The sequence below is a fragment of the Candoia aspera genome, chromosome 9 (assembly GCF_035149785.1).
Source record: "Candoia aspera isolate rCanAsp1 chromosome 9, rCanAsp1.hap2, whole genome shotgun sequence".
In the NCBI taxonomy this organism is placed as follows: domain Eukaryota; kingdom Metazoa; phylum Chordata; class Lepidosauria; order Squamata; family Boidae; genus Candoia; species Candoia aspera.
Window position 1 is genome coordinate 3,079,835 of NC_086161.1, and position 26,801 is coordinate 3,106,635.

General features: G+C 49.4%; 2 protein-coding genes across 2 annotated transcripts in view; both read left to right on the forward strand.

Moving 5' to 3' along the window:
- ABCG4 (ATP binding cassette subfamily G member 4) lies at window positions 1–25,635 on the forward strand. Its single transcript, XM_063310890.1, has 14 exons — window positions 1–219; window positions 14,380–14,497; window positions 15,459–15,591; window positions 17,588–17,638; window positions 18,150–18,295; window positions 18,726–18,849; window positions 19,091–19,205; window positions 20,184–20,323; window positions 20,607–20,705; window positions 21,658–21,826; window positions 22,671–22,771; window positions 23,012–23,170; window positions 24,258–24,376; window positions 25,375–25,635. Exons 1-14 carry the CDS (start codon window positions 9–11, stop codon window positions 25,598–25,600), a joined length of 1,911 nt encoding a protein of 636 aa, XP_063166960.1. The 5' UTR covers window positions 1–8; the 3' UTR covers window positions 25,601–25,635.
- NHERF4 (NHERF family PDZ scaffold protein 4) overlaps window positions 1–26,801 on the forward strand; it is a 284,353-nt gene that overhangs the window by 227,005 nt on the left and 30,547 nt on the right. The gene's annotated exons all lie outside the window — the stretch shown is intronic.

Sequence of the window (26,801 nt, forward strand, 5' to 3'; positions counted from 1 at the left end):
GAGCAGCCATGGCAGAGAAGAGTCTTGACCCCAGCTGTGTCTCCATCGCCCTGGAGGACTCTGTATGCAACGCTGGCCGGACCACCCACCTGAAGAAGGTGGAGAACCACATCACGGACGCTCAGAGGTTCTCCCATTTGCCCAAGCGTTCAGCTGTGGACATCGAGTTCGTTGACTTGTCGTATTCCGTCCGTGAAGGCTCATGGTGGCGGAAAAGAGGTATGATGTCCGTCCCTCCGAAGCTGATGTTAAACCTTGCATGCGCTGATCAGGCTTGCAGGATCTTTCTTCCAGGAGCTTTGATGGCAATATGTCTGTAAGCATTTCTGCACGGGTCAGAGAAAGCCGAGAGGTTCTTGCCCCAAATATGCCTGCTGGTCCATGCCTCTTTGACGTGGTTGTTCCACTGGAACATCCTTAGCCAAGTCCTAATTTGGTCCACCTAAGCATCTAACCCAGTTAAGGCTGATCGTCCCCAATCTGGAAACTTCCAGATGTCCGGAGACTGCAGCTTCCAGTATCTTGAGGGCAGCAGGTTGGAAAAGATTTTCATTCATAGAAAGGCTGGTGAAAACCAGAGAGATGGCCACAAGCAGAGAGGCCAGGATCCCTTCATCTTCCAGGAGTTGTGGTGAGGATGGAATTTCAGCAGACATCACTTCCAACGCGAGACGCACCTGCTGAAATTGTCACTTTGACCCAGTTCGTGGGAAAGTCCTGCCTAGGCCTGCTTCTTGATTATGCCACCCTACTTGGCCACTTCTGTAACCCTTTTCACCTGCAAATGCTATCCTCCTTCCCCTGGCCGTGTATCTCTCAGGCTCCTCAACTTCTGGGCTATGCCAAAAAGACTTTCCCACGTTAGGGGTCTTTAGGAGAGAAATCAGAAGTATCGGAGGTGTCTTTCTGCATGTAGCTTGGCTCGCTGGATTTGCAGAAGCAGGCTGCTGTGCTAGAAAAGGTGCCAATGAAAGCACTCCGGATGATCAGGATGATAAAGTGTGAGGAAAAGTTAGAACATTTAAACTTCCGCTTAGGAAGAGAAAGGAGCAAATAAGTGGGCAAACTCAGCAGAGTTGTAAAAGATTCTGCATGTTTGTGGCAAAATGAACCATCTTTTCTTCTGCGTTCAGAACACAAGCACTCAGTCAGGTGAGTCAGGAAAACCAGGTGATAGGAAATATAGTGCAGATAAACCCGTAAAACTTAACATTTCAGGGATGCTCAAGTGAGGAACATTGGAAGGCAGAGGACCTCTGAGCTGCCGGTGGATTCAGCTGGACTCGGAGTCCGGAAGCACTCTCAAATTGCAGATCTGCTCCTTCAGTTGTGTTGACAAAGATCATTCTCATATTTTACACACACACTCCAAAGCCTTTAAGAAGGCTGAGCAAACAGCCACTACTGGGATTTAATTGCAAACCCAGCCTGTAAGAGACACTGGGTAAGATGCTCCATGACATTTCCTTGTCGTGGAGGCCACAAACTCCTGGGCCTGGTCGGTGACCTGATCTCACCTCTCGATTAAAGCATCAGCCCCAAGAGGAGGTTAGTGAACTCAGGTAGGATGCCTTTGGACACCCAGATGGGCAGTATTCCAGTAGAATCCCTACCTTCTCCTCGCAACTCAACCCGAGCCCGGCATTCCCCCCAGCAGGGCTCTGGAAACCACAGAGTTGTCATGGAAGATCTTCACCACACCCTCTCCCTCCTCTTAGCATCACTGCTGCTGCAATACCTGAGTTTATGTAAGACCATATCTCAGACCAGGAAACACCCGCCTCCTTGCCAACCAGGTTTCGGTCACGCATGCCAGATCTGCTTGTGCCTCCAGGACCAAATCATGGAGTTGTGAAGAAGACATATTACGTGACAGGCCTGGCAGTCAAAAGCAGCAGCCTAAGGCCAGGTTATCCAGCAAGGTAGTGCCCGGAGCCGCAGGAAGAGGTCCCTGCACTAGAGAAGGGGACAGCTCCTGACTGCCAACCCTCCTTGTTATGGGGAGGCCCACGCAGGACCCCCGTCATTTCTCCTCTGCTGGACATAGCTGAAATCTCCCCCCCATCCTCAGAGTCCCCTGTCAGCCTTCCCAGGTAGAGCAGACAGGAAACATGGCCAGATGAGCTAATTCTACTTTACTGTAAGGCTACATTAGCAGAATCTTGCAAGTTTGGAAGTACAGATCTCCTGCCGTCTCCTTTGCAGCCCGAGAACTTAGGGAGGGTCCCTTCTGAACCTCTTGCCCCACCCACTATCCAGCTGCAGGCTATTCCGCCACTTATCTGACCATTCTCTAGGCAGCATTTTTCCCCCTGTCTCCCAAGGGCATTCCCACATACCATTACATCCCAGACTGACCTGGCACCATGCCCACTCACTAGGACTTGAGGGGTGGCACCTGCTGAGCCCCTGCTCCATCAGCCAGCACCACTGACAGTTCCCCTACCCAGGATCCACCCGTAACAGTTGAAACCACCAAATCTCACTTTTATTTTCACTAGTGCCAGCTTGCACTCTCACTCCAGGAAACGGGTGATCAACCCTCTCCCACCATTCTTTTGGGTGTATTCCTGGGGGCAGGATCCAGGGGGGTTTATGCCTGGGATGTTGTAATGGTATGTGGGAATGACCTTGGGAGACAGGAAGAAGAGCCATGGCCAGGGGAGCAGTCAGATAAGAGGCAGCTGATCCTGCAGAAGGAATGTGGGCATGGCAAAAATCTCAGAAGGGATCCTCCCTAGTTTCTTGGGCTGTAAATGCAACAGGGGAGAAATGCACTTTCAGACTTGCAAGATTCTGTTAATGTAACCTCACAATAAAGTAGAATTAGTCTTTCTGGTTGTGCTTCCTGTCAGGACTACCTCGCAAGGCTGACAGATGTTGCCCCTGTTTGGGTTAGGATGGTCCTGGAGCTCAGTAATCCTGAACCAAAAAAACTGGCCCTACGCAAGATGAGTTGTTTCATCAGAAAAGCTAGGAAGAGCTGGGATGGGACTAACAGAATGGAATCACTTGAAAAGTTGAGGTGACATTGTTGCAAAGGAAGCTGGCCTGGATGTTCTTGACAGCCAGGGGCAGCGCACGAGGATGAAAGTGCCTGAGTCGTGTCTTCAGTATTGGATCTGCAACGCTTTTCAAAAGAGGTCGAGCTCAAGCGTCTTTGCAGGAATTCAGCTTGAAACTTGCTGTATGCAGAATGCTTGACCCTACCCCTGGTTTGACTGAATGTGGCCTCCAAACTCAGTGGGAGCAGCCATGTGAGGGAAGATTTATTTGTTGGTCGGTTGGTTTATTTAAACGGTGGCCACCCGTGTCCCAGCAGTGACACTGGATGGGGTACAAGATTAAAACCACCCTTCACCATCTCCACCACCAACACCCAAGGTCAAAACAATAAACCCAACTCATAAAAACACAACCAGCACAGCTTGCCTACCTCCTGGCCCAAACATCTGGTGGAGCAGCCAGGCCTTCAGAGCCTTGCAAAAGGTGAACAGGGCCCAGGCCATCCAGGTGCTGCCACAGGGAAGGCATGACTCCTGGGTCCAAAAAAATGGCCCTGTTTGACGGAAGGGCCCTGGAGCTGGCTAGATCCAGTAGGGTGAGCAGAAGGGGTGACTGGCATTCCCACGGTGCTTAGGTTCCTTTCAACACAGACCCTGGACCTAGTACTTGGTGCAGATTCTTTCTTGTCCAGACCGGTGCAATTGGCTCTAACCAGCTGCAGCTGCCCAGGGTTCGGGGTCAAGAGGGAACTTTCCCAAACTTTCCCATTCTTGCTAGCAGAGAGCCCTTCTCTGGCCCTTTGGGCTGGTGAGAGTCAGGCCCATATGTCTGAATGCAGGAAATAAAACTCTGAATCTAGAGCAGTGCTTCTCAACCTCGGCAACTTGAAGATGGGTGGACTTCAACTCCCAGAATTCCCCAGCCAGCTCATCTGGAATTCTGGGAGTCGAAGTCCACCCATCTTCAAGTTGCCGAGGTTGAGAAGCACTGCTCTAGAGACACAGAGAGCCGTTCCAAAGTCAGACCTGGCACGTAAAAGTTACGTGTCCTTTGCCCCATTCCCTGGAAGAACCAAAGCCAAGAACCTTCAGTTTTTGAAGAGGAGCAGATGCTGAGAAGAAAATAAATTTAGCCTGTTCCCAGCCCTGCCATTGGTTCCTTTCTTCTCTCTCTCTCTCTCTCTCCCAGCTCCCTGGGGATCCTTTTCCTGCGTGGGCGAGTAGCACTACTGTTCCTTGTCTGTGAGTCTGTCTGCAGAAAGCGGGGGAGATTCTGGGAAGTGGCTGCTTCAATTAGCCTCTTTTAACAGGGTCGAGGGGTGCCAGTTATTAGTGCCAGAAATAGAAGGGAGAACCAGAGCTGCCTGGGGTTTTAGGGTGGAACAGCCGTGGGTGGGTACCCACAGACCTCATTCGCTTGCCTCCCCATCGTTCAGAGATGGGGACAGCCCTTTGTTCCAACACTGAAGTGGCCTGCAAAATGTTTTGCTAAAGCAGTCCAAGGTCTGGGGGGAGGGGAGGGGACCCTCCTTCTGAAACGAAGGCACAAACGGGTCAAAAGGTCCTTTAGGAGAGCTTTTCCAACCCCTCCTGATGCCTTCATCTACCGCTCCCCCATGGCCCTCTGCATCTGGGAGTGGCTAAGTCGGAGAAGGTCCTTATTGGGGACAAGCTGGGGAGGAGGCAGCCTTGGCTTGCTGTTGCTTTGCGCCGGGGAAAACCCCATCTTGATAAATTTGCAAAGGGTAAGTCAGGGCTCCCATACCCATTTCAACCGTAAGGTGCTTTATTGAACTGTTTCTACCAAGAAGGTGCTGCTTCGGCAAGTGGTAGAAGTTCAGCCCGTCTCCTAGCTGGCCATGAGGGGAGTCTTCAAACAGCCTCCTGTAGGGCCACCATGCGTAGGCTGCCTTCGGTTGGCAGGGTGCGCGGTGGGCTATCCTGAGCCGGAAGCTTCGATTCCAGCTGTGGACAAGAGGGGAGGCTGCAAAGGGCTGCATTTCTACCTGCTGCACCCAAAGCCACCGACATCCATTTTTATCCTATTTGGGTTTGACATCCTGAAGCCCTGCTTGGAGATCAAGACCCAGGTGCCTTAGGATATCAGGGTGAGACCTGATCTGATTTTCTGCCTTCCTTTCATCAGGTTACATTCTCAGAAAATTTGGTGCTTGCAACAACAGTTGCTTGTAATATACATATCCACACATGTACGTACATGCATACGTACATATATATTTGTAAATCAGATTTATAAAGGCCACCCAGGGAGCCAGTTTAGTCTAGTGGTTAAGGCACCATGCCAGAAACCAGGAGGCTATGAGTTCCAATCCCGCCTCAGGCATGAAAGCCGGCTGGGTGACCTTGGGCCAGTCCCTCTCTCTCAGCCCACGAGGTCAGGCTTGGGCAACAAGCTGGTTCCTGTCACAACCAATGGATCGATGTTCGGTTGGTCTAAAAAAAAAAAAGCAGGCCCTGCACATGCGGGAAAAACTCTAGAATGAAAAAGAAATGTATAAAGGCCATCCAATTCTGGGTGGTGTACAAGCTAGTAACACACCCAGTCTAGAAGGCAATAACCCAGGGGCTAATATGCCCAACCTATGCTCATAAAATCCCCTCAGAAGACACATCTGCTCCTAGTCCAGCTTTAACACCTCTTTAAAAGACAGAGTCAAGACAAGTCGTACCTCTGGGGGGATGTGACTTCAGAGGGCAGGAGCAGTGACAGAGAAGGCATCTCGCCTGGGTCCCATCAGAGGATGGCGTTTCAGATGGGGCCTGGAGCATGCCCACTCTGTATCCAATGGGCAGGGCCAACGGGAGAAAGGGGCCCCTTCAATAGCCAGGTTCTGTGCCATGAAGGGCCTCATACTAGGTCACCCCCAGCGCCTTGAATTGCAGCTGGAAGCAGAGCAGTGCAGTTACGAGGCAGGGACGTTCTATGGGCGTACCAAGATGCCCCCATAAATCCTCATGCTGAGACATTCTGGACCAGTTGCAGCTTCTGAATGCTGTTCAAGGGCAGCCCCGGGTGGACTGCACTGCAGTAGTCCAACCCGGAGTTTACTGAGGTGGGAGCGACTGTGAGAAGGGATTCCAGGTCCAGGAGAGGTCGCAATTGGTGCTCCAGATAAATCTGGACCAAGGCCCGCCTGGCCACAGCTGCCACCTGCTCTTGAGAACTCCTCGGTCCTATCCATGGGTGTGCAGCCCCATTCAGGAGCAAGGGTGGAAAGCCCGTGGAACCAGATGAACCGGAAACACACAGGCATTCGGTCTTGCTAAGGTTGAGGTTAACCAGGATCCAACAGCATCATTTGGTCAGTCCAGGGTCAAGATATACAGCTGGGTATCACTTTTGAACACTTCTGATGTTAAACGTGAGGGGCGAGAACGCCAAGCTCTGTAAGTCCTGGGCTTCAGCCTCCAACTTTCCTCCCACTCCCCATCAACTCCAGCTGGGGCTGGCTGCAAAGGAAGGAGGACCACTGGAACATTGTGCTCCCCACTCCTAATCCCCATGGTTAATCCAGAACAGTGTTTCTCAACCTTGGTAACTTCAAGATGTGTGGACTTCAACTGGGCTGGCTGGGGAATTCTGGGGGTTGAAGTCCACATGTCTTAGAGTTGCCAAGATTGAGAAACATTGGTCTAGAAGGAAACCATGACTGATGGTGTTGAAGGCCACTTAGAGATCAAGGAGGACCAGGATAGTTGCAGCACCACCATCCTGGCTCAGAGGTCATCAACAAGTGTGAACAATCCCATATTTCCCTTGTGTTTCTTTTCCTCTTTGGGAGTCATCCAAATCAAATCAAATCAAATTCTAACCTACTGCCAACTTCGCTTTCGTGGTAGCCAGATTGGAAAAGGGAAGTGGTTCCTTGGGAGAACCTAGGTGCCTGGCTTCCCAGTCCCTCCACCTGGTGATTGCATGCCACGGCCAGCCCTTTCGTTAGGCGGAGTGGAGCGAGTGTCTCGGGGGCAGATGAGACAGGTGACCTTCTGCCCAGCTGTCCCCCTCCATTAGAGAGCAAGCTAGCTGGGTCTCACCCGGATTGGATCGGCTTCACCAGTTAGGCCAGTCCTCAGTTACGTTGCAGGATGTCAACCCAATCACAGCACTGAAGAAGCATTTGGCTGGGATGGAGGGCGTTGGTGAGGCCCATCCTGTATCTGGCCCCAAATATCCCACCTTTTCCCCTTTCCCCTGATTAATGGGCTCCAAGGGGATGCAGCTGGGAAAGACAATTGCCACTCCAAGTTTGGAGAATGTAATCCGGGATGTTTGCTGCCAAGTGAGTCATGCCATGTCATCAATTACCAGAAGACAGGCCAGACATTTTGGAGGTGATCTTATCAGGGCTGGCGTATGATGTCACCCGTCCCGGAACAATGACATCCTTTCCCCCAGATCTTAAAAAGGTCTTGCCCAGATCCTTTTATCTCAGATTAATCCCTGTGTGTGCATGTGTTACATGGAAACAGACCGTTGGCGTAGGCCCGATTAGTCTTTGGATGGGAGACCACTGGGAAATCACTAGAGCCTAGGCTAGACTGAGAAATGGAAGAAAACCTCTGGCAGAAGGAAAGCACTTCTGTCTTGTTATCGAGAAAACCCAGAGAGGTGTCCAGGAGTCAAGCTCCCCTCAGGGGAGCCCTTCTCTTTGCACTTTTGCACGTTACATTTTCCCTTAATGATCATTTCAGTGGATTCACACACCATGCCATGCCCAAACTGGCTTATGGCGTCACACTGTGTAGGAACTTGGTCTCACCCTCACAGCTTCCTTCAGGGAGATCTAGGAACTGTAAGTTGGGAAGGACTTGGAGAATTAAATTTTCAATGAAAATAAACAGATGAAAAACCTGTCACAGTTCCTTAATTTGAGGGAGTGCCTATTTACCCAGTCCTTAGTGCGGTGTTTCTCAACCTTGGCAGCTTGACGATGTGTGGACTTCAACTCCCAGAATTCCCCTGGCTGTGGAATTCTGGGAGTTGAAGTCCACACATCGTCAAGCTGCCAAGGTTGAGAAACACGGCCTTAATGTTTCGGGCTATGCCTATGGGGTAAGCCATTCTGTCCTTGAGATGCTGCCTTATGGGCCTTGAAGCTGAGCTGAATTAGGTGAACCTCATGGGAGTTGTAGTCTGGATGCAGGATGCCAGGATGGGCAATGCTGCCCTGGCACTGGAGAGCAGGCAAGAGGGGGCTGGCAAAGTGACACCCGTGTGTGTGTGTGTGTGTGCGCGCGCGCGTGTGCGTGCACAGGTCCTGCTGGCCCCTTCTGCGGGCTCTCCTGGGTTCTAACATCTGGTACGCTAACCCAGGCAAGTCAGGAGAGAGCCCCATGGCTGGGGGGGGCACCCAAGGCCCGTGGGAGCCTGGCCTGGAATGCCCCAGCCCTGCGGGGCTGGCCATGCGCCTCTGCTTTGCAGGAAAGGAACCCGCTGCTTCACGTCAGCGGTGGGAGCTGGGAACCCAGGCGCCCTAATGAGCGCCTTGGCCAGGGCTCAAAAATGAAATGAAATCCAATTCTGCAGAAAAGGGTCTCCTCTGCGCTGAGCGGGAGCTGAGCCGGATTTGCAGCTGGCAAGCGCGAGCGAGCGAGCGAGCGGAGGGAGGGTTACTGGCAGTCAATGAACTCAAGTAGCCGGTCCGCTCTCCAAGCTGAGCGGCAGGTGCTGCGGCAGCGTTGCGGCCCGTGACGGCTGGGAAGGGAGGGGGCGCGGGGGGGGCGCGGTTTCGCCAAGCCTCCCCCACGCTGACTGCAAAACGGGCTTATGCTCTTTGCAACACTCGCTGCGGCGTCTGTCCTAGAAGCCCGAAGGACGTGTCTGCTGCCTGCTTTCCTGTCTCGGCGCCACCTAGAGTGGGCGAGGCTTAATTGCCAGATGGCGCAGCCCCCCACCTGTTTTGGGCCCCTCCGCGCCAGTCTAGAATGTTTTCCAGCATGGAGGAGGGAAGGGGCTGCTTCTGAGCATATGCAAAGTGGTTTTTTCTCAGCATGGCACAATGACAGACCTCTGGAAGGGCTGGAAGGCAAGAAAAGAGGCTGATGGTTCCGAGCGTGAGCAAACTGTTTTTTAAGCTGCAGGGAGAGAGGAACAGGCTTTAGAGCAGTGGTTCTCTTTTTTATTTTTTTTAATAGGGTCTTTTTAATAGGACCCCTGACTCCTATTGGCAAATTTTATAAAACGTTTTATGACATAAAAGTTACCATAAAACGTTTTAGGGCATAATACGAAATGTCATAAATCGTTTCTGTGGTCAGCTCCTGATGTTTGACTGGGCTATGCAGTTCAGCCTGGGCTACTTCCAGGGCAGAGCCATCTCTGAATATCTCCCTGAATTTTTAAGAACTTTCCCAGTACTTTAGAAGCTCTGCCATTGTTGGAGGCATTGAAGGATTTGGTAAGGAAATATCTCTGAACCGATGACCCAACGGGGCTCCCTATCTATCTATCAGATTTATCACCACCCATCTCCCCCACAAGGAGCGACTCTGGGCAGTCCCTTTCTTGAAATGTTGCCCCCTAGTGCAGTGTTTCTCAACCCCGCTTGAAGATGGGTGGACTTCAACTCCCAGAATTCCCCAGCCAGCCATGCTGAAGTCCACCCATCTTCAAGCGGGGTTGAGAAACACTGCTCTAGTGGGACCTTGGAAGCCTGCCTTTTCCGTGGCTGCCCCTACCTTATGGAACACCCTCCCCGCTATGGTCCAGCAGCCCCCCCCCCCTTTTAGGCTTCCAGAAGGCCATCAAGACCAGCTTTTTACCCTGGTGCCGGGTAGGGTGAGGGTGCCGTGAGGTGGTGGTTGGGGCACCCTGAGGAAATGATTGATGCATTGGATGGGGGTTGTGTTTTATGGTTTTGTTGTTTGGTGAGCCGCCCAGAATTGTGTTTTAAGATGGGTGGGCATACACATCTTTACAACACAACACAACACGACACCTGAACGTATTGAGGGATTGCCTCCAAGGGGAGATGCCTGTGAGGCTCTACCTAAGTGGAAATCTCTGCAGCCTCTACCCTCTCTATTCAACTCAGCAGGAGATATGTATGCCCACCCATCTTAAAACACAATTTCTGTGCCTCAGAATACAGATACAGGCTCTGATTTAAAAGCAGATATGGTGGAAAAGGTTGGAAAAGTCTCTAGAGGCTGTCTGTGTCCCTAGACAACCATGTAGAATCCAGTCTTTCCCAGCTGGTTATCTGAAGGAAAACTGCTTATCTTAGGTGACCAGGCTATTTTTCCATACTTCTCATTGGAACTGCATTCTTAATTTATGCCTTCTTTCTTAAATATACCATTAACAGTCCAGTTCAGCATTCTACCCTTCTGAAGCTCCTAAAAGGAAGCTCCCTTTACCTTACACTGCTGTTTTATTTGTTTGCTGAATTTTGGAATTAGAAAAGGGGAGGAGCAGACAATAGCTTTTGAACTGTCTGTGACTTGCCAACTCCCTCTCTTGGGGACAGGAATGAAGTAATTAAAGAGCAATTAATAAATCCCTGTTGCATCCATTGCCCTGAATGGAATGGGGAAAATGGGTGCAGAAACTTTAGGGGTCTTTACAAGGAACCTCTCAGCATAGGTATGAAGCCTGCTAGGCGCAGACTGGCCTTTGGTGGCTTGGGGCAGAGCTGGAGAGAACTGGAGCCTCAGAATGGAGTCTGATGGATATGGAAGCACAGAGTTTGCTTGCTAAAGAATAGTTACATAAATTAAATAATCCCTGCCCTGACTCTTATCAAGCTGGAGCTGGGAAAAAGCTGGAGGGTTTGAACCTGGGTTGTTCCAGCTCCTGTGTTTAGACCAGTGTAGCTGGTTGGGGAATTCTGGGAGTTGAAGTCCACACATCTTCAAGTTGCCAAGGTTGAGAAGCACTGGTTTAGATCTTCTGCTTTGCTAGCTACCAGCCTTGTAATGCAGGTTGCAGACCCTGATATGAGTGGTGACAGAAGCCCCAGGTAGGGGAGGAAGATCTCCTTATCTCCTATTGTGTATCTAGCAGGGTTTTCTTCTGGAAGACTGATGTTCCCGTTCTTAATTAATTGATTCTCCCAATAATCCAACTTGATTTGATTTTATTCATTGTGCAAATGAAGCATCAGAAGTTCTGATATGCCCTGTCCCAACTCCAGTGTTTCAGCTGAGGCCCTTGAAAAGCAAAGCTAGGATGCCAACCATTATTCTACCCTGGCTTTCTTTTCAAATGCCAGACCTCTTCCAGCAATTTTAGCCCATGGTGATGTCTCCTCCTTAGGGGGCAGAAAAGACTTGCCTCCAAGGGGAGATGCCTGTGAGGCTCTGCCTTGCCCTGAAGTTATTCCAGGGGCATCTCTGCAGGCTGAGGTTTGCATGGGACTCCATCACCTGCAAATGAGCTCAAATAGGTTCTGGATCAGTGTTTCTCAACCTTGGCAACTTGAAGATGTGTGGACTTCAACTTCAACATGCTGGCTGGGGAATTCTGGGAGTTGAAGTCCACACATCTTCAAGTTGCCAAGGTTGAGAAACCCTGCCCTGGATGGTCCAGCCCTCCTCCTGAACCAAGATGCAGATGAAGAGAGTATTGATGCTTCAACTCCCTCTAGTGGTGGTACCCTAGAATTGCTTCCCAAGGAGAGATTTTTGTTCCAGATTGCCAATTTGCTAATTTATTCAGTAGTATATTGATTTCTGGAGGTGTACATGCTTGAACATTTAAGTCACAATAGACACAAACCTGGTGGTTGCTCTCCTGGATCCACTTAAGCCAGCCCTCCATTGGCTTGAGATGGCAAATGCTGCACCATCCTTCATATGGGAGGAGGCCACTCATGGCAACTGGGAACGGATATTCGTGGATGAAGAGGGCATCAAACTGAAGAACAGAAATAACATTCAAACCCAAAGCAGCCCTTTCCCCTTCTGGCACCTGTGGTGCAGCAATGCTCATTAGCCAAACCAAGGCAGCAAGAAAAATATGGATCTTCCATTTCTGGTTCTGTGCATTTAGTTTCTGCAAATGCCCCTTTTGGCATGTACAATAGCAACATTAATTTTTTTAGCACTCAATTGTGTGCTGTATGAGCATCCTTTGGTCTTCAGTGAATGTTTTGGGTCACATCTACCTTACATCCACAGGAATGATTGGTCCAGCTGTCACAAAATCTCTAGGATCTTTCACTGGTCCTTTCCATCTTTAACCACCCAATCCTTTTAGACCAGGGCTATCTAATTTTTTTCCGAACAGCCCCCACCACACACACACACTTTGCTTTTGAATAGTGCAGAGGGGCATCTGCTGGAGAGGTCAAAAAAGTCAACGTGGTGGTTATGGCTGCCCTCTTTTCTTTTTTGACACCCCCTCCCTTGCAGATACCCAGTGTCAAGGAAGAAAGTAGGCCAGGACAAAATGATTGTTGATTTGATCTGAGTTAACAGTGTGCTTCCTGAATTAAAATCTAGTTAAGAATGGTTGATCCTTGTGGATACCGTCATCTCCACTTCTGTTACAAGGGAGCTTCCAATTTGCGTGTGGCGGGGCTTTGGAGGGCTCTAGGGAGTTATAAACGTGGGGCTGTAAGACACTCTTATTGTGAATGGCTGTGCCAGCAATTAACTGGCACCCTCTGCTTGAAAACCTGAAGCTCTAATGTTCATTTATGAATATCTGGCAGGCTGGAGATGCTGCATGGGGCATTCTTAAGTAACGATTGCAACCTAGCAGAAAAATGCAACCATTTCTCTCTCTTCTCAATGCTAACTCACATGCAGTTCCAAAACAACCAGGAGTCTAGTAGTGCCTTTTCCAGCGAACAAATTTTAATCAGCTCATGAAAGCTCATGCCTTTGAATAAAACGTGTTCATCAAAAATAGTGCTAGCAGACCCCTGATTTTTTTTGCTGCTGTAGACTAACATGGCCCTCCTCCTCCTCCTCCTCCAATATGCTTCCCAGCTCATTTATTTCACCGTAATGTCCATCTTCCTTGCTGCTGGCAAGAAATGGTGTCATCTCAGCAGTATCTCACAATTTGCCATCCAGGGTGGGGCTGGAAGAGTAAGCCCTGATTTCCGCTTCTCTCCTGGAACTCATTGGGATCCCAACCAAAGATTCATCCACGGTGCCAAAGTTGGGCAGGGCAGCCATCAACTCCCAATATTAGCAGGTTGAATAATGATGGTGCTGAGCCAGAGAAACCATATTTATTCATTTATCTTGGGGGTTGGGTGGGGGTTTATAGCACCATTTTCACAAGGACTCTTGATGGTTTGCAAAACTGAACAAGAAGCCTTTAAGATGATTAAAATCAATAATGCCACTTTCTGAGATAATCCTGGGGTCCCTGTTAAGCAAACATGCCCATTCTTAGAAATCGTATGTTATTTAAATCTAATTGAAAGCTCTCTGGAAGAGTTGGCTTTCCCGTCTTCCTAAATATCTTCAGGGAGGGGCCATCTGGCTCTCTGGGGCCCAGCTATTCCAAGGAGTGGAGAATAACCCAAAAAACTCTGAAATTCTTGCCTCCCCTCCCCTTGGGTTGACTTAATTTGCCTGCAGAAGATGTCATCCTGGCAAGGGGGGCAAGTGACATCACGCACAACTTACGTTCTTGGTCTCCTCTTCATGTCCTACTTAGCTCTGACCCGGCTTAGCTTTCTGAGACCAGCTGAAGTGCTGCAATCCAATGGTCTCCTGTATGGATTTTCTGGGGGGAGAAGGGTCTTCTGTGGTCTCCTCCACCTTGCTTTCCCAATACGTTCTGGTTTCCCCCCCCCCCCCCCATCTGTGTTTGGGTGATGGGATCTGTGTCCTGCCTGCTGTCCCACCCTCTGATAAGGCGGTGGTGAGACCGGTGGGATTTGTGGCCAACATAGGCAACACCAGTTGAGCAAACGTTGAGATCCTGGTCTTTTGAGGACTTCTCTCTGGGCTCCTAGAAAAGAATCTTGTTGCACATTATCCTCGTTGGTTAAGAGGTGGAATGGAACAGCCTCCCTACTGTTCAAGCAGGAAGTCTCCGGGTTAAAAGGCATTCATGCACCCACCTGTGTCATCTTACCAGCCAGCTGTAAATTCAGACAGTTGTCTTTTCTCACTAGCTGCATCCCAAGCATCAAATGTTTGCTTTTAGCACCGTTGCTCCTTTCTAAAAATCTGGTGAGCGGGGTGTTAGTAGCTAACAGCCACTAGTCATCAAAAGCTGTCGATGTGGTGATCTGTTCTGCTTTTACTTCTACACTGCCCAGAGAATCTTGGCTGCTAGATGGCTGGAAGAAATGATAAATGAATGCAAAAGTCCAAATCCAACCCCTTTGCTCACCAGGGCCTCTGGGGCACCTTTACCTACTCATCCTTCCTTCCTCTTTTCCAGGGTATAAGACCCTACTAAAATGCCTCTCTGGAAAATTTTGCCGCCGTGAACTGATTGGTATTATGGGACCTTCTGGAGCTGGGAAATCCACCCTGATGAACCTCTTGGCTGGTTATCGGTGAGAAAATACTTCCTTTCTCTGAAACGGCTTGATTTTCAGCTGAAAGATTTGGACCTTCATCCTGGCAAATGCCTTGCTGCTCTCCCTGAACATCATCTGGTTGATTTAGATTGTGCAATCAGTGGGTGACACAATTCCCAGAGTAACAGTGAAATAAGCTGGAGAACTTCTCGACTCAAACTCTGAATTAAAACCTTCCAGAAGTTAGTGGAGGGGGGAAATCCCTTATCTCCCTGCTCAGCACCCCTCTCCCTGCATGCCCCCAAGCCTAAAAATAAACCTAGCAAATGAATGAAGGAGTGAGTGAAAAGTTTAGCTTCTCCCTAGACCAAAGGGCCCATCCCTGATCTGGACAGGCTCTTCCAGTTTCAGAGCCTTCTAAGGCACACTAGACTTTCAACCTGCAACTTTCTGCACTAAAGTAGGGGAGAACGTGGGCTGGGAATCCCTTGACCTCTTCCCAAGCAGAAGGAGATCTTTATTTATTTATATGGGTCACTTGAGCAAAAGACTTGGGTCTCTACAATCCAAACAGTTCAATAAAGAGCTATGGCCAAATTGTAATGCCTTTTGCAAACCAGATAAATTAGACTGGGGGAAAAAAGGTGGGGGGAACCAGCTTTTTTTAATCTGGGGTGGGCGCAACCACGGGACCCCCCCCCCATCTGTATCACTGCTCTGTGTTGGAAATGATAAGATGGCAAGCCAGCTTTCGTCTGAAACAGCAAAACAACTTGGCCAAAGATTAGAAGTAGGTTTGTTTCCATGCTTCAGTTTTTCCCCATTAGTTTTCAGTTCCTGGCCATGGACTTCAAGGGAGAAGGAACAACAGAAGAAAGGACAGGGGTTTAGGATGTAGCAAGAAGACAGCAACTATTTTGCCCCGTGTTTTTTCGGAAATGCCAAGGAAGAGAAAAGTCCGTGTGAGCCCCCACACCCAGCCGTTTCTCACTTTCAGGGAAACGGGCATGAAAGGTCAGATCCTTGTGAATGGGCAGCCCAGGGAGCTGCGCACCTTCCGGAAGATGTCATGTTACATCATGCAGGACGACATGCTGATGCCCCATCTCACCGGGCGGGAGGCCATGATGGTGAGTGTGGGGAAAGGTCGCCGAACCTGGAAAGGGGAGAAAATAGAGGCCTGCGAGGGTTGGGACGAAGAGAGGGACCCCCTTCTTCAAAGTACCGGGCCACTCGTCCACGGGCCCCACCCTGCGTGCCTTTGTCCTGAGAGCTGAGCTGCGCCATCGGCAGAATGGTTGGACGCCGCTCTCTCCAGACATCTGCTGAAGCCCCTGTCATTTCGCGTCTCTGTTGAAAAGCAAGGGGGTTAACAAAAAAGCATCTACACAAGGTTTTAAAGGCCATAATCTATATACTAAAACTAAAACCCTCATGTCTGTCTGATCATTTGCAACCTTTAATGGACGAAACGGTGCGTCGTAGGGCAACAACGGGCCACAGGTTATCTAGCATTCTTTAAATTTATTTATTTGTTTTATTTATGTTTCAGATTTAGTCACTGCCCATCTGACTCAAAGAGTGACTTAGTCCTTTGGTCCTATCCCAGGCTTGGAAAAAAATAATAAAGGGGAATGGGTTTTACATGTAGCATTTTGTGTAGTCTGATTTTGTTTTTTATTTTTTGCAAATGGCTTCTTGTTTTTCAAATATAAAGCCATCATCAGTACATAACATGATATGAATACCTTCTGTAGCTCTCCCTTTTGAAACAAGCTCAATTCCTGGTTGTTTTCATATTGGCAGCAATAGTGGTGGTTTGATATTGCCTTACTGTGTTCTATAGTCTAGCCTAGTGTTTCTCAACTGTGGCAATTTTAGATTGGTGTGAAGCCAATTCAGTGGCCTGCTAGAACCACTGAAATGGAGCAGAGCTTAACAGCTGAGGAGCTGTACTCAGAAAAAGAATATCATCTTAGATACCTTCAATGAGCACGTTAGAGAAGCACAGGATATTGATCTTACACATTCAGCCCTCACACGCTTAGACAGAGTAGGTTAAGAAGTAAAAAGAATATCTTACTGACTTTATTCTTGGTTCTGTTACATCCATGCTTGGTGGAAAAGACGAAATCTTCGTTCTTCTGTTTCTAAACAAAATTCACCCTTAGCCCTACAGCTGCTAAGAGCTGTATGAAAGAAAATGGGAATTCCAGGCCCACCGCATGGCGCCCAGAAAGATGGAGCAGCACACAGCCGTGTGCTTCACTCCTGGTGGAAAAGAAGGAAGAGAGAGAGGAAGTGGGAGTGGCAACAAACAGCTTCCTGAATAGCATGGAGAGTTTGCATCCTAGAGTAACCATCCATATGCTAATGAGGCATGCTGGATTTGCCAGGATCTCCAGCAGGGTGGACTTCAACTCTCAGAATTCTGGGAGTTGAAGTCCACCCATCTTAAAGTTGCCAAGATTGAGAAACATTGGGGTAGCCCATAGTCCTGGGATTTTCTGGCAATTCCCATACAGGTACTAACAAGGCCCAATCCTGCTTAGCTTCCAAGCACGGGACGTGCACACACATATGCACATATTTGGGTTCTACATTTAAAAAAAGAAGCATTTCTTCCTCTCTCTCGGTCTCTGAGCAAAAACTAGACCTGCAAACCTTATATTTTATTATATATGATTATAATTTTTTTGCCTTGTCTAAGAAAAGCGCGGAAAGATGCAATCCTCTCTCTCTTCCTGTGGTCTGAAATGTCACAGTCTAGCAAGAGCAGCACACAGGCGAGAGAAGAGCTGTTCTGTTTGGAAAGTGTCAAGGTTTGCACATCGCTTCTTCTGCCACCCCCTCTCTCTTTTTTTTAAAATACAAAATCCATTAAGGATGCAAAGAGACAGAGAGAGAGGGATGGAAAAGCTGCCTGGTGTCTTTGTATGGATGGGGCTGAGTGTCTTCCCTCTGAAAGCCCTGTCAGAACCCAGCAATGGGGCAGCAAAGGGCAGAAAACATGCGTGGCTTTTGCCTCCAGAGAAAAGGGTACTGTTCCCAGGGCTTTGAAAACCAATTATCCCAGTAAGTCTGCTAGATGCAAAGAATGACATTGCTTCCTTTTTCCCCACTCAGGTTTCAGCCAACCTGAAACTGAATGAGAAGCAAGAAGTGAAGAAAGAGCTGGTAAGTTGACATTCCCTGTCTCAGCCGAAAGCTCAGAAAGCAGAGATGGACGTGCAGCGATGCAGTAAAGGTGTTTCTGGCTGGTTTGGGTTCCTAGCAAACGGAGACGTGGATGTTTTTCAGTCCCTTCTGCTCGCGCATCTCAGTCCTCGGCCGATGCCTTGCAAAGTGAAGTCTGGCTTTGTAGCATTGCTGGCAAGCTGGGCTCTTCCCAGAATGGTAAATGTGGCATCTTTCTGCTCAGGGGACCTGGGCAGAGTCAGGGGTCCTCCGTGGCATTCTGTCTTGGCGACAGAGTTGTGAGTAGAGGCTGAGTGGATGAGAAAGAGAATAAGGAGGGCAAGAGGCTGACTGGCTGCTCGGTAGACTTCCCAGTGGACTGGGGGTTGAACTGACTCTGCCTACGTCTGTTGAGATGCTTTGACCCCTTCATCACACTGCCAGGGGAAGGGTGTTCCGAGCCCATTTCCCAGGGCAACTCTTTTTCCCTTTCCTCTTTTCCTGCAACCAGGTGAACGAGATCTTGACTGCCTTGGGCCTCCTGCAGTGTGCCCACACACGCACCTCCTCTCTCTCGGGAGGACAACGCAAGCGACTTGCGATTGCCCTTGAGTTGGTCAACAATCCACCCGTCATGTTTTTTGATGAGCCCACCAGGTGAGTGCCAGCCGCCACCCTGGTCCCTGCCTGTATCTGGGGGAAGACCGCAAGACCCTTCCTCTCTTGCCCCTGGGCCTTGTTCAGTCTTGCAGAACACTGGTGGGCCTCCTCCAAGAACGTTGAGGCAGGACCAGACCAATGGGTAGAAAGGAGCCCGGAGAAGATACTGCTGCCTGCTTTGGGTTCATGTCAGAGTCAAAAAGTTAAAAAAAATGTCCAGCTTCCCATCACAGGGGAGAAAGGAAAATGGCTGTGGCACAAATGCACACTTAGTTCTGAAAACACAAAGGCTGCTGATCTGCAGTCTGTTTCTTGCCTCACAAATGTGCCACTGGCCTAGAGCCCCTCCCCCCAAAGGAGAAGGCAACCTCTGTCCTTGTGCCCGTGGCCCACAGCTGATCCTTCCTCTCTTCCTCTGCTTCTCCAGCGGACTGGATAGCACTTCCTGCTTCCAGGTGGTTTCCCTTCTGAAATCCTTGGCCCAGGGGGGTCGCACCATCATCTGCACGATCCACCAGCCCAGCGCAAAGCTCTTTGAGAAGTTTGACAAGGTGAGGCCTTCTGCGGGGCTCCCAGGAAGCAACTTTCTAAATCTAGCAGCTTGTGATAGAATGCCATGGGAACCACGATGGTGCACTAATGGCACACTGATGCCGGTGGGGCTAAGAATTTGCGTGGCAGGAGTTCACCGTTAGAACTCCTGGATTTGGGCATTTTTGTGGCACATCTCTTGTCGGGCCAGAGAAATTTGCCCTCAGAATACCTTTCTCCTCCCCTCTTCCTTCTTTCCAGCTCTACATCCTCAGCCAAGGGCAGTGTATCTTCAAGGGAGCTGTGTCCAACCTCATCCCGTACCTGAAAGGGCTCGGCTTGCATTGCCCCACCTACCACAATCCAGCTGACTTCAGTAAGTCATGCTGGCCACAGATGGCTTTTGCATCTACAAGAGCTGAAAAACGCATGGCTTGCTCTGTTCATAGGAACCTAGGGGGCCTTTTTGTACCAGGCCAGACCTTGTTCCACCTGACCCACACACTCCCTCCTAATGGGAGATATCTCTCTAGGGTTTCAGGCAGAAGCCTTCACCAACCCTGCCTGGAGATGCTGAATGCTTTGGTTAGGATCTCCCGCATATCCGACCACTTAGTTATGTCTTGATGTGAAGTTGTCAACCAGGTGGGAATGCTAGACGAGAGTCCTGGATCTACGAATGACTTTCAGGAACGTCCTTGTGGGTTCCCTGTTAGGACATCTGGGTGATCCCTGACAGAAAACAAACTACTGGACTAGGAAGACCTTTTGATCAGAGCTCCTCTTGCATGCTGAGCAGTGTTTTCTGATTCTCTATGCAGACTTGGATTCCCAGAATTCTCAGCAAGGGCCACGTCGGCAGGGGCATTCTGGGAGTTGGTCCACATCTGGAAGGCACCAGGGAAGGCTAAAGTTTACATCCCTTTCCTAGGACCTTCCATGCGATGATGTCTTGCAATGGGGAATTAAACAGCTGTGCCTAACACAGAAGCAACAGCTCGGCAGCTCAGGGTTCAAAATTTCCCCTTGGCCACAAACTTGCCAGGCTGTTTCTGATGATCCCTGAGCCTTGTATTTTCACATAGCAGTGGAAGACATCACTGCTGTGATGGCTAGCCTTAAATTGAAGTCATACTGTTTGCTAAGACAGGGTTCCTCAAGCTTGGCAACTCTAAGTTGTGCAGATTTCAACTCCCAGAATTCCCCAGCCAGCTTTGCTAATGTTTGTACTAAACGATTCATGGAAATGAAACATTGTTCTTTGCATGGGGATGGTCAGGAGGGACGAGTCTCTTGCCAGAGGCCCTATGAAGCATGCCCCCCACGTTCCCTCCATCTGCCTTCCCCTCTGCAGTCATTGAAGTGGCCTCGGGGGAGTATGGGGACCTCAACCCACTCCTGTTCCAAGCTGTCCAGAATGGCCTATGTGCTGTGGAGGAGAAAAAGAACAGTCCAGAGAAGATGGATTCTCTGATGCCAGGTCCTTGTGTGGCGGTGAGTGGTCAGGGTGGGGGTGGAGGGGACTTTGTTGGACCACTGGAGCACCCCCTGAGACATGGGGACCACGCTAGGCTGGGTGAGGACAGCTCGTCTGACTCCACGGTTGCTCTGTCTGCATTTGGCCTCTCCTTTTTAACTCGTTGAAATGCACCACCTTGTGTGTTGCTTGGCCAAGGTTCATAAGGCCATCCTTGTTGACCACTAGGATTGCTTGAGTTTCTCTTAACCTCCCAACCTCTCTCTCTCTCTCTCTCTTTTCTCCTTGGTTCTGCCGCAGGATTTGGATCACATTGAGAGTCACACCTTCGCTACTAGTACCCTGACTCAATTTTGCATCCTTTTCAGGAGGAGCTATGTTTCCATCCTAAGAGACACGGTGAGGGTCAGGGATGAAGAACCCAGAGGATTCAAGATGGAGGGTGGAGACGGGAGAAGGAAAAAAGGTGGACGCCTGGGTTTTCAGCCAGATGTGTCTGCATTCCAGATCTCAGATGCTCTTTGACTTGAGTTGCTGGGGCAACATCTGGAACATCTTTGAAGCCTTCAGAATGCAAAGCAGGGGTGTCTCCAGGGGGTCAAAAAGGTCAAGATGGTGGCCACAGGACTGAAGCCCCACCCATTGTTTACATGTGTTGTGCCCACCAGCTTGACTTTTGTTAATACACACACCCATGAACACCCCAGATGCAGAGCTGGACCAGATTGATTACCCTCAGAGTCACAGGGACCCAAGATCCAGGACTAGATCATCATTCTTTTATTCCTTCCCACCCTATTTATTGCTTTTTTTTTATGATTACAAAATTTACCCTTGGACCATCCAAAGATTCTGGTTGGCTCCCATCTTAGATGAATATTTAATATGTTTGTATTTAACGAATAATGATAGTGAGCATTTTGTGCCATATGGGGTTCAGAGAGGCTTGGTTCGTATGGCACACATCTTCTTTCTTCTCAATTTATTCAGAGATTTTATGAACTCCTTTAACAGCCCTGGGCAGCTTACAAAAATGCAAAGCCATGATTAAGAGCAGGAAATAGGAAAAAAATTACATCCATCGACTTGCTACTGTTGAATGTGAAAAGATTAAAAAGCTTGGGATGTTTCTTGCCTGCCACCCCAGGGTGACAGAGAAGGGCTTGCTTCAACTCCAGTGGTTAACTGGCTTTTGAGTCAGCATGTTGTGTGAAGCCTCCCCCCGTGGCTTGCCCGGCCAGCTCTGTGGCCTTTTCTTAAGATGGCCCAACGCTTTGCAAAGGGAGACAAAAGTGTCTCCCAAAGGACAAATCCTCCCCAGGTGACTTATGGGGCTTCTTGGTTTGCACAGGTCCTCACCCACCTGCGGTTCATGTCGCACATCTGTACCGGGGTGTTGATCGGCCTGCTCTACCTACACATCGGCAATGATGCCACCAAAGTCTTCAACAACACTGGCTTTCTGTTCTTCTCCATGCTCTTCCTAATGTTTGCCGCTCTGATGCCAACAATTCTGACTTGTGAGTTTGGGCCCCTTTGCAGAACAGCCTGGGCATCTTTAGGATCACCCTGGGTTAGATGCGCTGGTGTCCCCGGGAGGAAGAAAAACCCAGAGGGTTTCTGGATGCTGACCTGAAGCAAAGAGAGGCTTAGAAAGGTTGGGAGACTTGCAGAGGAGTGCATCAGGCCTTCGTGGCACCATTTATTTCAGGAGGACCAGTCTTTTTCTGGCCAGCAGCCATGTTTTTTAAACCTATTTTTCAGCCTCCAGGACTTGCTAGTGGGATAGTGAGGTGACTGGAGAGGGGAGGGCTGGAGTTTTGGGGTACTTTAGCAATGAGGGGGATTGGAGGGGTGAAAGAAATTCAGGGCCTTCCACTGATCAGACCTCCCCCCTTTTAAGCAAAGTGATCACATTGCAGTGGCACTAAGCCATTGAAAAGCTTGACACACATACATTCAATTGCCTGGATGGGGGAAATGGCTGGAAACCCACATGGGTTTCCGATGTGGATGGAAATTATGGAATATACAGCTGGAGAAGAGTGGTCTGCAGTCTTCCTTTGTCGAGGGGGGCGGGCTAGTTCGCATCTTCCACCCTCTTGTTTTGGTTGCACAACAGTCAGGAATTGCAACCTCTCCGTGGCTGCAGGAGAGACTCCACGCTTCACAGGGACCAAGAGCAGCCCGGAACAGCGGGCTGGAATGTGGGTTCTTTACTCAAGTCACCAGAGCTTTGCCTCAAGAGAGATGCTCCCCAGGGTTTGGGCACAGAAGCCTTTTGCAGCCTCAACTGCCAGCATCTGGGCCCTTTCCCTTGCGAGGATCGGCTGTTCTATCAGCTCACCCACTCTCTCTTTGCAGTCCCTCTGGAGATGTCTGTCTTTCTGCGGGAACATCTCAACTACTGGTACAGTCTAAAAGCCTACTTTCTCGCCAAAACCATGGCCGATGTTCCTTTTCAGGTGAGCGGCTCGTCCCGAGCCACAATTCTGCCTGAGGGAGGGCCCTCCTGCCTTTTACTGCTTTATAGCAGGCTGAGGTTCAACAGGTGTAGCTGGGCATAGTGGGAGAGCCGAGGGTAGATGCTTCCCTTGGTGGAGGATGTTGGCCTCCCCCTTAACTGAGCACCGTTTCAACCACTAACTACTTCATTCCAAGGGGAAGATCCTTGAGTACTAATTGGTCCCCCACTACTTCCGCAGATCATTTTCCCCATCACCTACTGCAGCATTGTCTACTGGATGACGGGACAGCCCCCCGAAGCGATACGCTTCCTACTCTTCTCGGCCCTGGCCACCTGCACGGCCTTGGTGGCCCAGTCCGTGGGTCTCTTCATCGGGGCAGCGTCCAGCTCCTCGCAAGTGAGTCTACAGCGTGGCCTGGTTCAGGACCGCTCCAGATGGGGAGAGGGGCTCAAGTTGTCACCCCAGAATTTAACATGATCCCATCTGTAAAGGAATTAAGGATGGAAAGAGAGGGGGGAAGGGTATGAGATCTAACTGAGGTCCTTTCTAAAATGTTTAAAAAAAAATAGCAAGTACCTTGACCCTCCCCCCTTGACATAGGAGACCATGCTAAGGGGCTCTCTCCCCCACCCCCCAAATTGCTACTGGAGTGGTGGGGGCTGCGGTGGATTGGTTTCAGCACAGTGATGGGAACTGCCTTAAGGGTACCCATTGACTAGCCCAGTATCCTGTTTGTAGCAGTGAATGGCACCAGGATTTCTTCTTGTAACGAGAAAGAGTTTTCTCATTTCTTGAAAGGCATTTTAGAGCCAATGGAGAATGGCCCCAAATCAGAAGATTTGTGGGGAGAGGAATAAACGTTGGAGTGTGAAGGTGTTCCAAAATTCCTACAGCTTGTCATGGGTACAAAAATCACCCTACCTCACTATTTGTTACTTGGTGTCACTCCATAATCTTTCCAAGATAATTTCTGTGCTTGATTAAAAACACGCAGCTCCAAACAGTGTCTTCACAAGAATTCTAAAAAACAAAAACAAAACAGAACCCAAACATTGCTTGAAACATCAGAGGTCCAAGAGGGGAAGAAGTGACATCATTGTGCAAGTGATGCTAGTGATATAATGATGGAAACTCAGGATTTGAAACCTGGATACCTAAACCAGCCTTCCACATACTGGTGCCCTCCATCATCCCAAGCCAGCTGGGTGTTGTAGTCCTGTATGTCCCAAGAGACCAGGTGGGGAAAGTAGGTTTAAGGGTTAGGGAGATAAAACAGAGGCATCCCCTTAAACCTGCTTTCCCTACCTGGTCTCTTGGGACATACAGGACTACAACACCCAGCTGGCTTGGGATGATGGAGGGCACCAGTATGTGGAGGGCTGGTTTACGTATCCAGGTTTCAAATCCTGAGTTTCCATCATCCATCTCAGTCCTTTTCTAACCATACCTACTTGTCTCTTTTTTCCCACCATGTTCCTCCCAGGTGGCTACTTTTGTGGGTCCTGTTTCAGCCATTCCCGTCCTTCTCCTTTCTGGCTTCTTTGTCAGTTTCAAGACCATCCCTACCTACCTTCGGTGGAGCACCTATGTCTCCTATGTCAGGTAAGGGAATTTTGCCAAAGTGGAGCACCTGGAGCCTGTCTCTGGGGGCCTCCTAAAATAGGCTGCCTTCAGCTCAGGTTGAGGTCTAGAGAGCTTTGGGCTGTGATCATAGACATCCAGCAGAAGCCATGATGATGATGACCCATGTTGTGACCCCCTCATGCAAATAACCTGGATTTTGTAATCTGGAGAATACACCTGCTCCTCAGACAATCATGGAAAGGAAAACAGAATTTCGCTCTGCCCTCAGCAAATGCATAATCAAAATAGACATGTACTGTATAGGTTGGTTCATAAGCAGAACCATATTCCTGTAAGTTTCCTCCAGTTTGGGGCCTGGTAGATAAGCCAGATCTTGATTCCCATCACTTCTTTGTCCAGCCTCAGTGGGCATGATAGGAGTTGAAATCCAACACGCCCAAGAGGCACCAGGCTGGGAGACGCTCACAGCGCCTTAGGCACAGTGACTAACAGTCATGAATGCATCTTCCTCATGCGTTTGTTCATCCATTATTCATCTGAATGCCATCTAGCACCCTTTTCTTCAAGACGCCATCACTCAAAGGACAGGTTTTTCTAACATATGGTTTGCTGCTCCCAGCCACTAATGGAGATAGCTATAAAAGGGGTCGAGGCAAAGTCGTGGCTTATGACTCTGATGCTCCCTGTAATCCAAGAGATGACTGCTCAAGATCACAAATCGGGAAGTCCAAGTTAGAGATCCTGGGGTGCTGCTCCTCAGTGTTCCCTCTGCTTCCAGTTGGCTGTTGTGAGAAGCTGGATGCCAGAGAAGAGAGACTTTTGGTCCCATCCAGCAGCATTTATGTGACCCTTTGTCAGAGACACGGAGCAGGCTCACTTGGGGATTTGGCAAATTGTGCTCTAGTTCAGCTTTCAAGGTCCTACTGAATGATGCTAGAAGTTCTGGTCACCTTTTTAAAGGACTGTCCCAATTATTCTGTACCTCTGACTGCCCTCTCTACTTTGCTCTGGCTCAGATACGGCTTTGAAGGCATCATCCTCACCATCTACTCCTTGGATCGTGGAAATCTGGAGTGCCAGGAGAGCGACTGCCCATTCAAGGATCCTGCCAAGATCCTGAAGGAGCTGGACGTGGAGGGAGCCAAGCTGTACCTTGATTTTGCAATCTTAGGGGTCTTCTTTGTCATTATCCGCCTCCTGGCTTACCTCACCCTCAAGTACAAGGTGAAGGCGGAAAGATAGGAGGGGACTTGGACCCAGTTCCGGGTGCTGTGGGACAGACAGCTGCGCAACGCCCTTCCTGCCCAGCCCCCTGCCCCAAATATATAACCTCTGCAGGCCACAGGTCAAAGAGGGAAACATTGGATAGCTGGTGACCAGCATTAGCTCAGTCGAGAAGGATTGATGAAATGTCTCGGAACTGTTTTAACCTATATTCTTCATGACAAACGAAGCTCGCTTTCTCTTTCATATATCATTCTGGAATGTGTCAAAACTCTCTTTCCAGAGCAGTGCCCATCCAAGGAAACTTCTCTGCCATGCAACGAATGCGGAAGAGGAGGTAGCCCGGCATGGAGTGGCTGGAGGCGGGAAACGCTAGAACTGATTTGGGCAGGGCCCAGGGTGGGGCTGGGCTGGGGGGGAGCTGTGCAGGGAGGGCGAGGGAGGGGGGTGTCCTCTGAAAAGCACAGTTGGTAGGGCCACTGCTTTAGTATTGTTTTTGACTTGCTTAGCTTGCAGGAATAACTGTAGCATGTGGATCAATATTAAGACATTGGGAGACTTAATAGGAGTGTGGGCTGCATAAAGCTTCACACCGTTACCATATATGTAGCAAAGGGTGATTTTTGTATCTTTCCCTCTCTCCCTGTTCCCCCTGTTGGCAGCCTTTCCCATCTGCCTTTTCCTGAACCCTCTACAAAAAACCAAATATCTATCCAGGAGCAAGCTCTTTCTGCAAGAATCGCAGGCAGAAACAGAAACAGAAACAGGAAGAACGGTCAGCCTGTGGGACCTGCCCATCTCGCCTGCAGAGCAGGGCTGGGTTTCTGAGTGGCTTTTGAAAACCTCCCTCTTCTGTGAGGCCAGAGCTGGTTGTGGGTGGCTCGTAGGCTCTGGGGAAGCAAGGACGGCTTTGCACTGCTTAAAACGTTGTCGCACTTACAGACCGAAAACGGGAAATAGTGAGAATTCAAGTAAGAATTCTCACAGAGACCAGGAAAAGCACACTTCTGTTTTGCATCTGCTCAATCAGGTTTTGCAGGTTTTTGAAACCATGTATGAAACCTGCTCAGCCTGTTTAACTAGAAGAAATTATATGAGATAATTAAGCGGAGCTTGCCACGAATGGCAATTGCTCCAGTCTAACACTTTCAGTCTGCTGGGAAAATATATGCATATATCTGCAGCTGTATAGGAAAAAGTGCCATTTGAGATCTTTGGG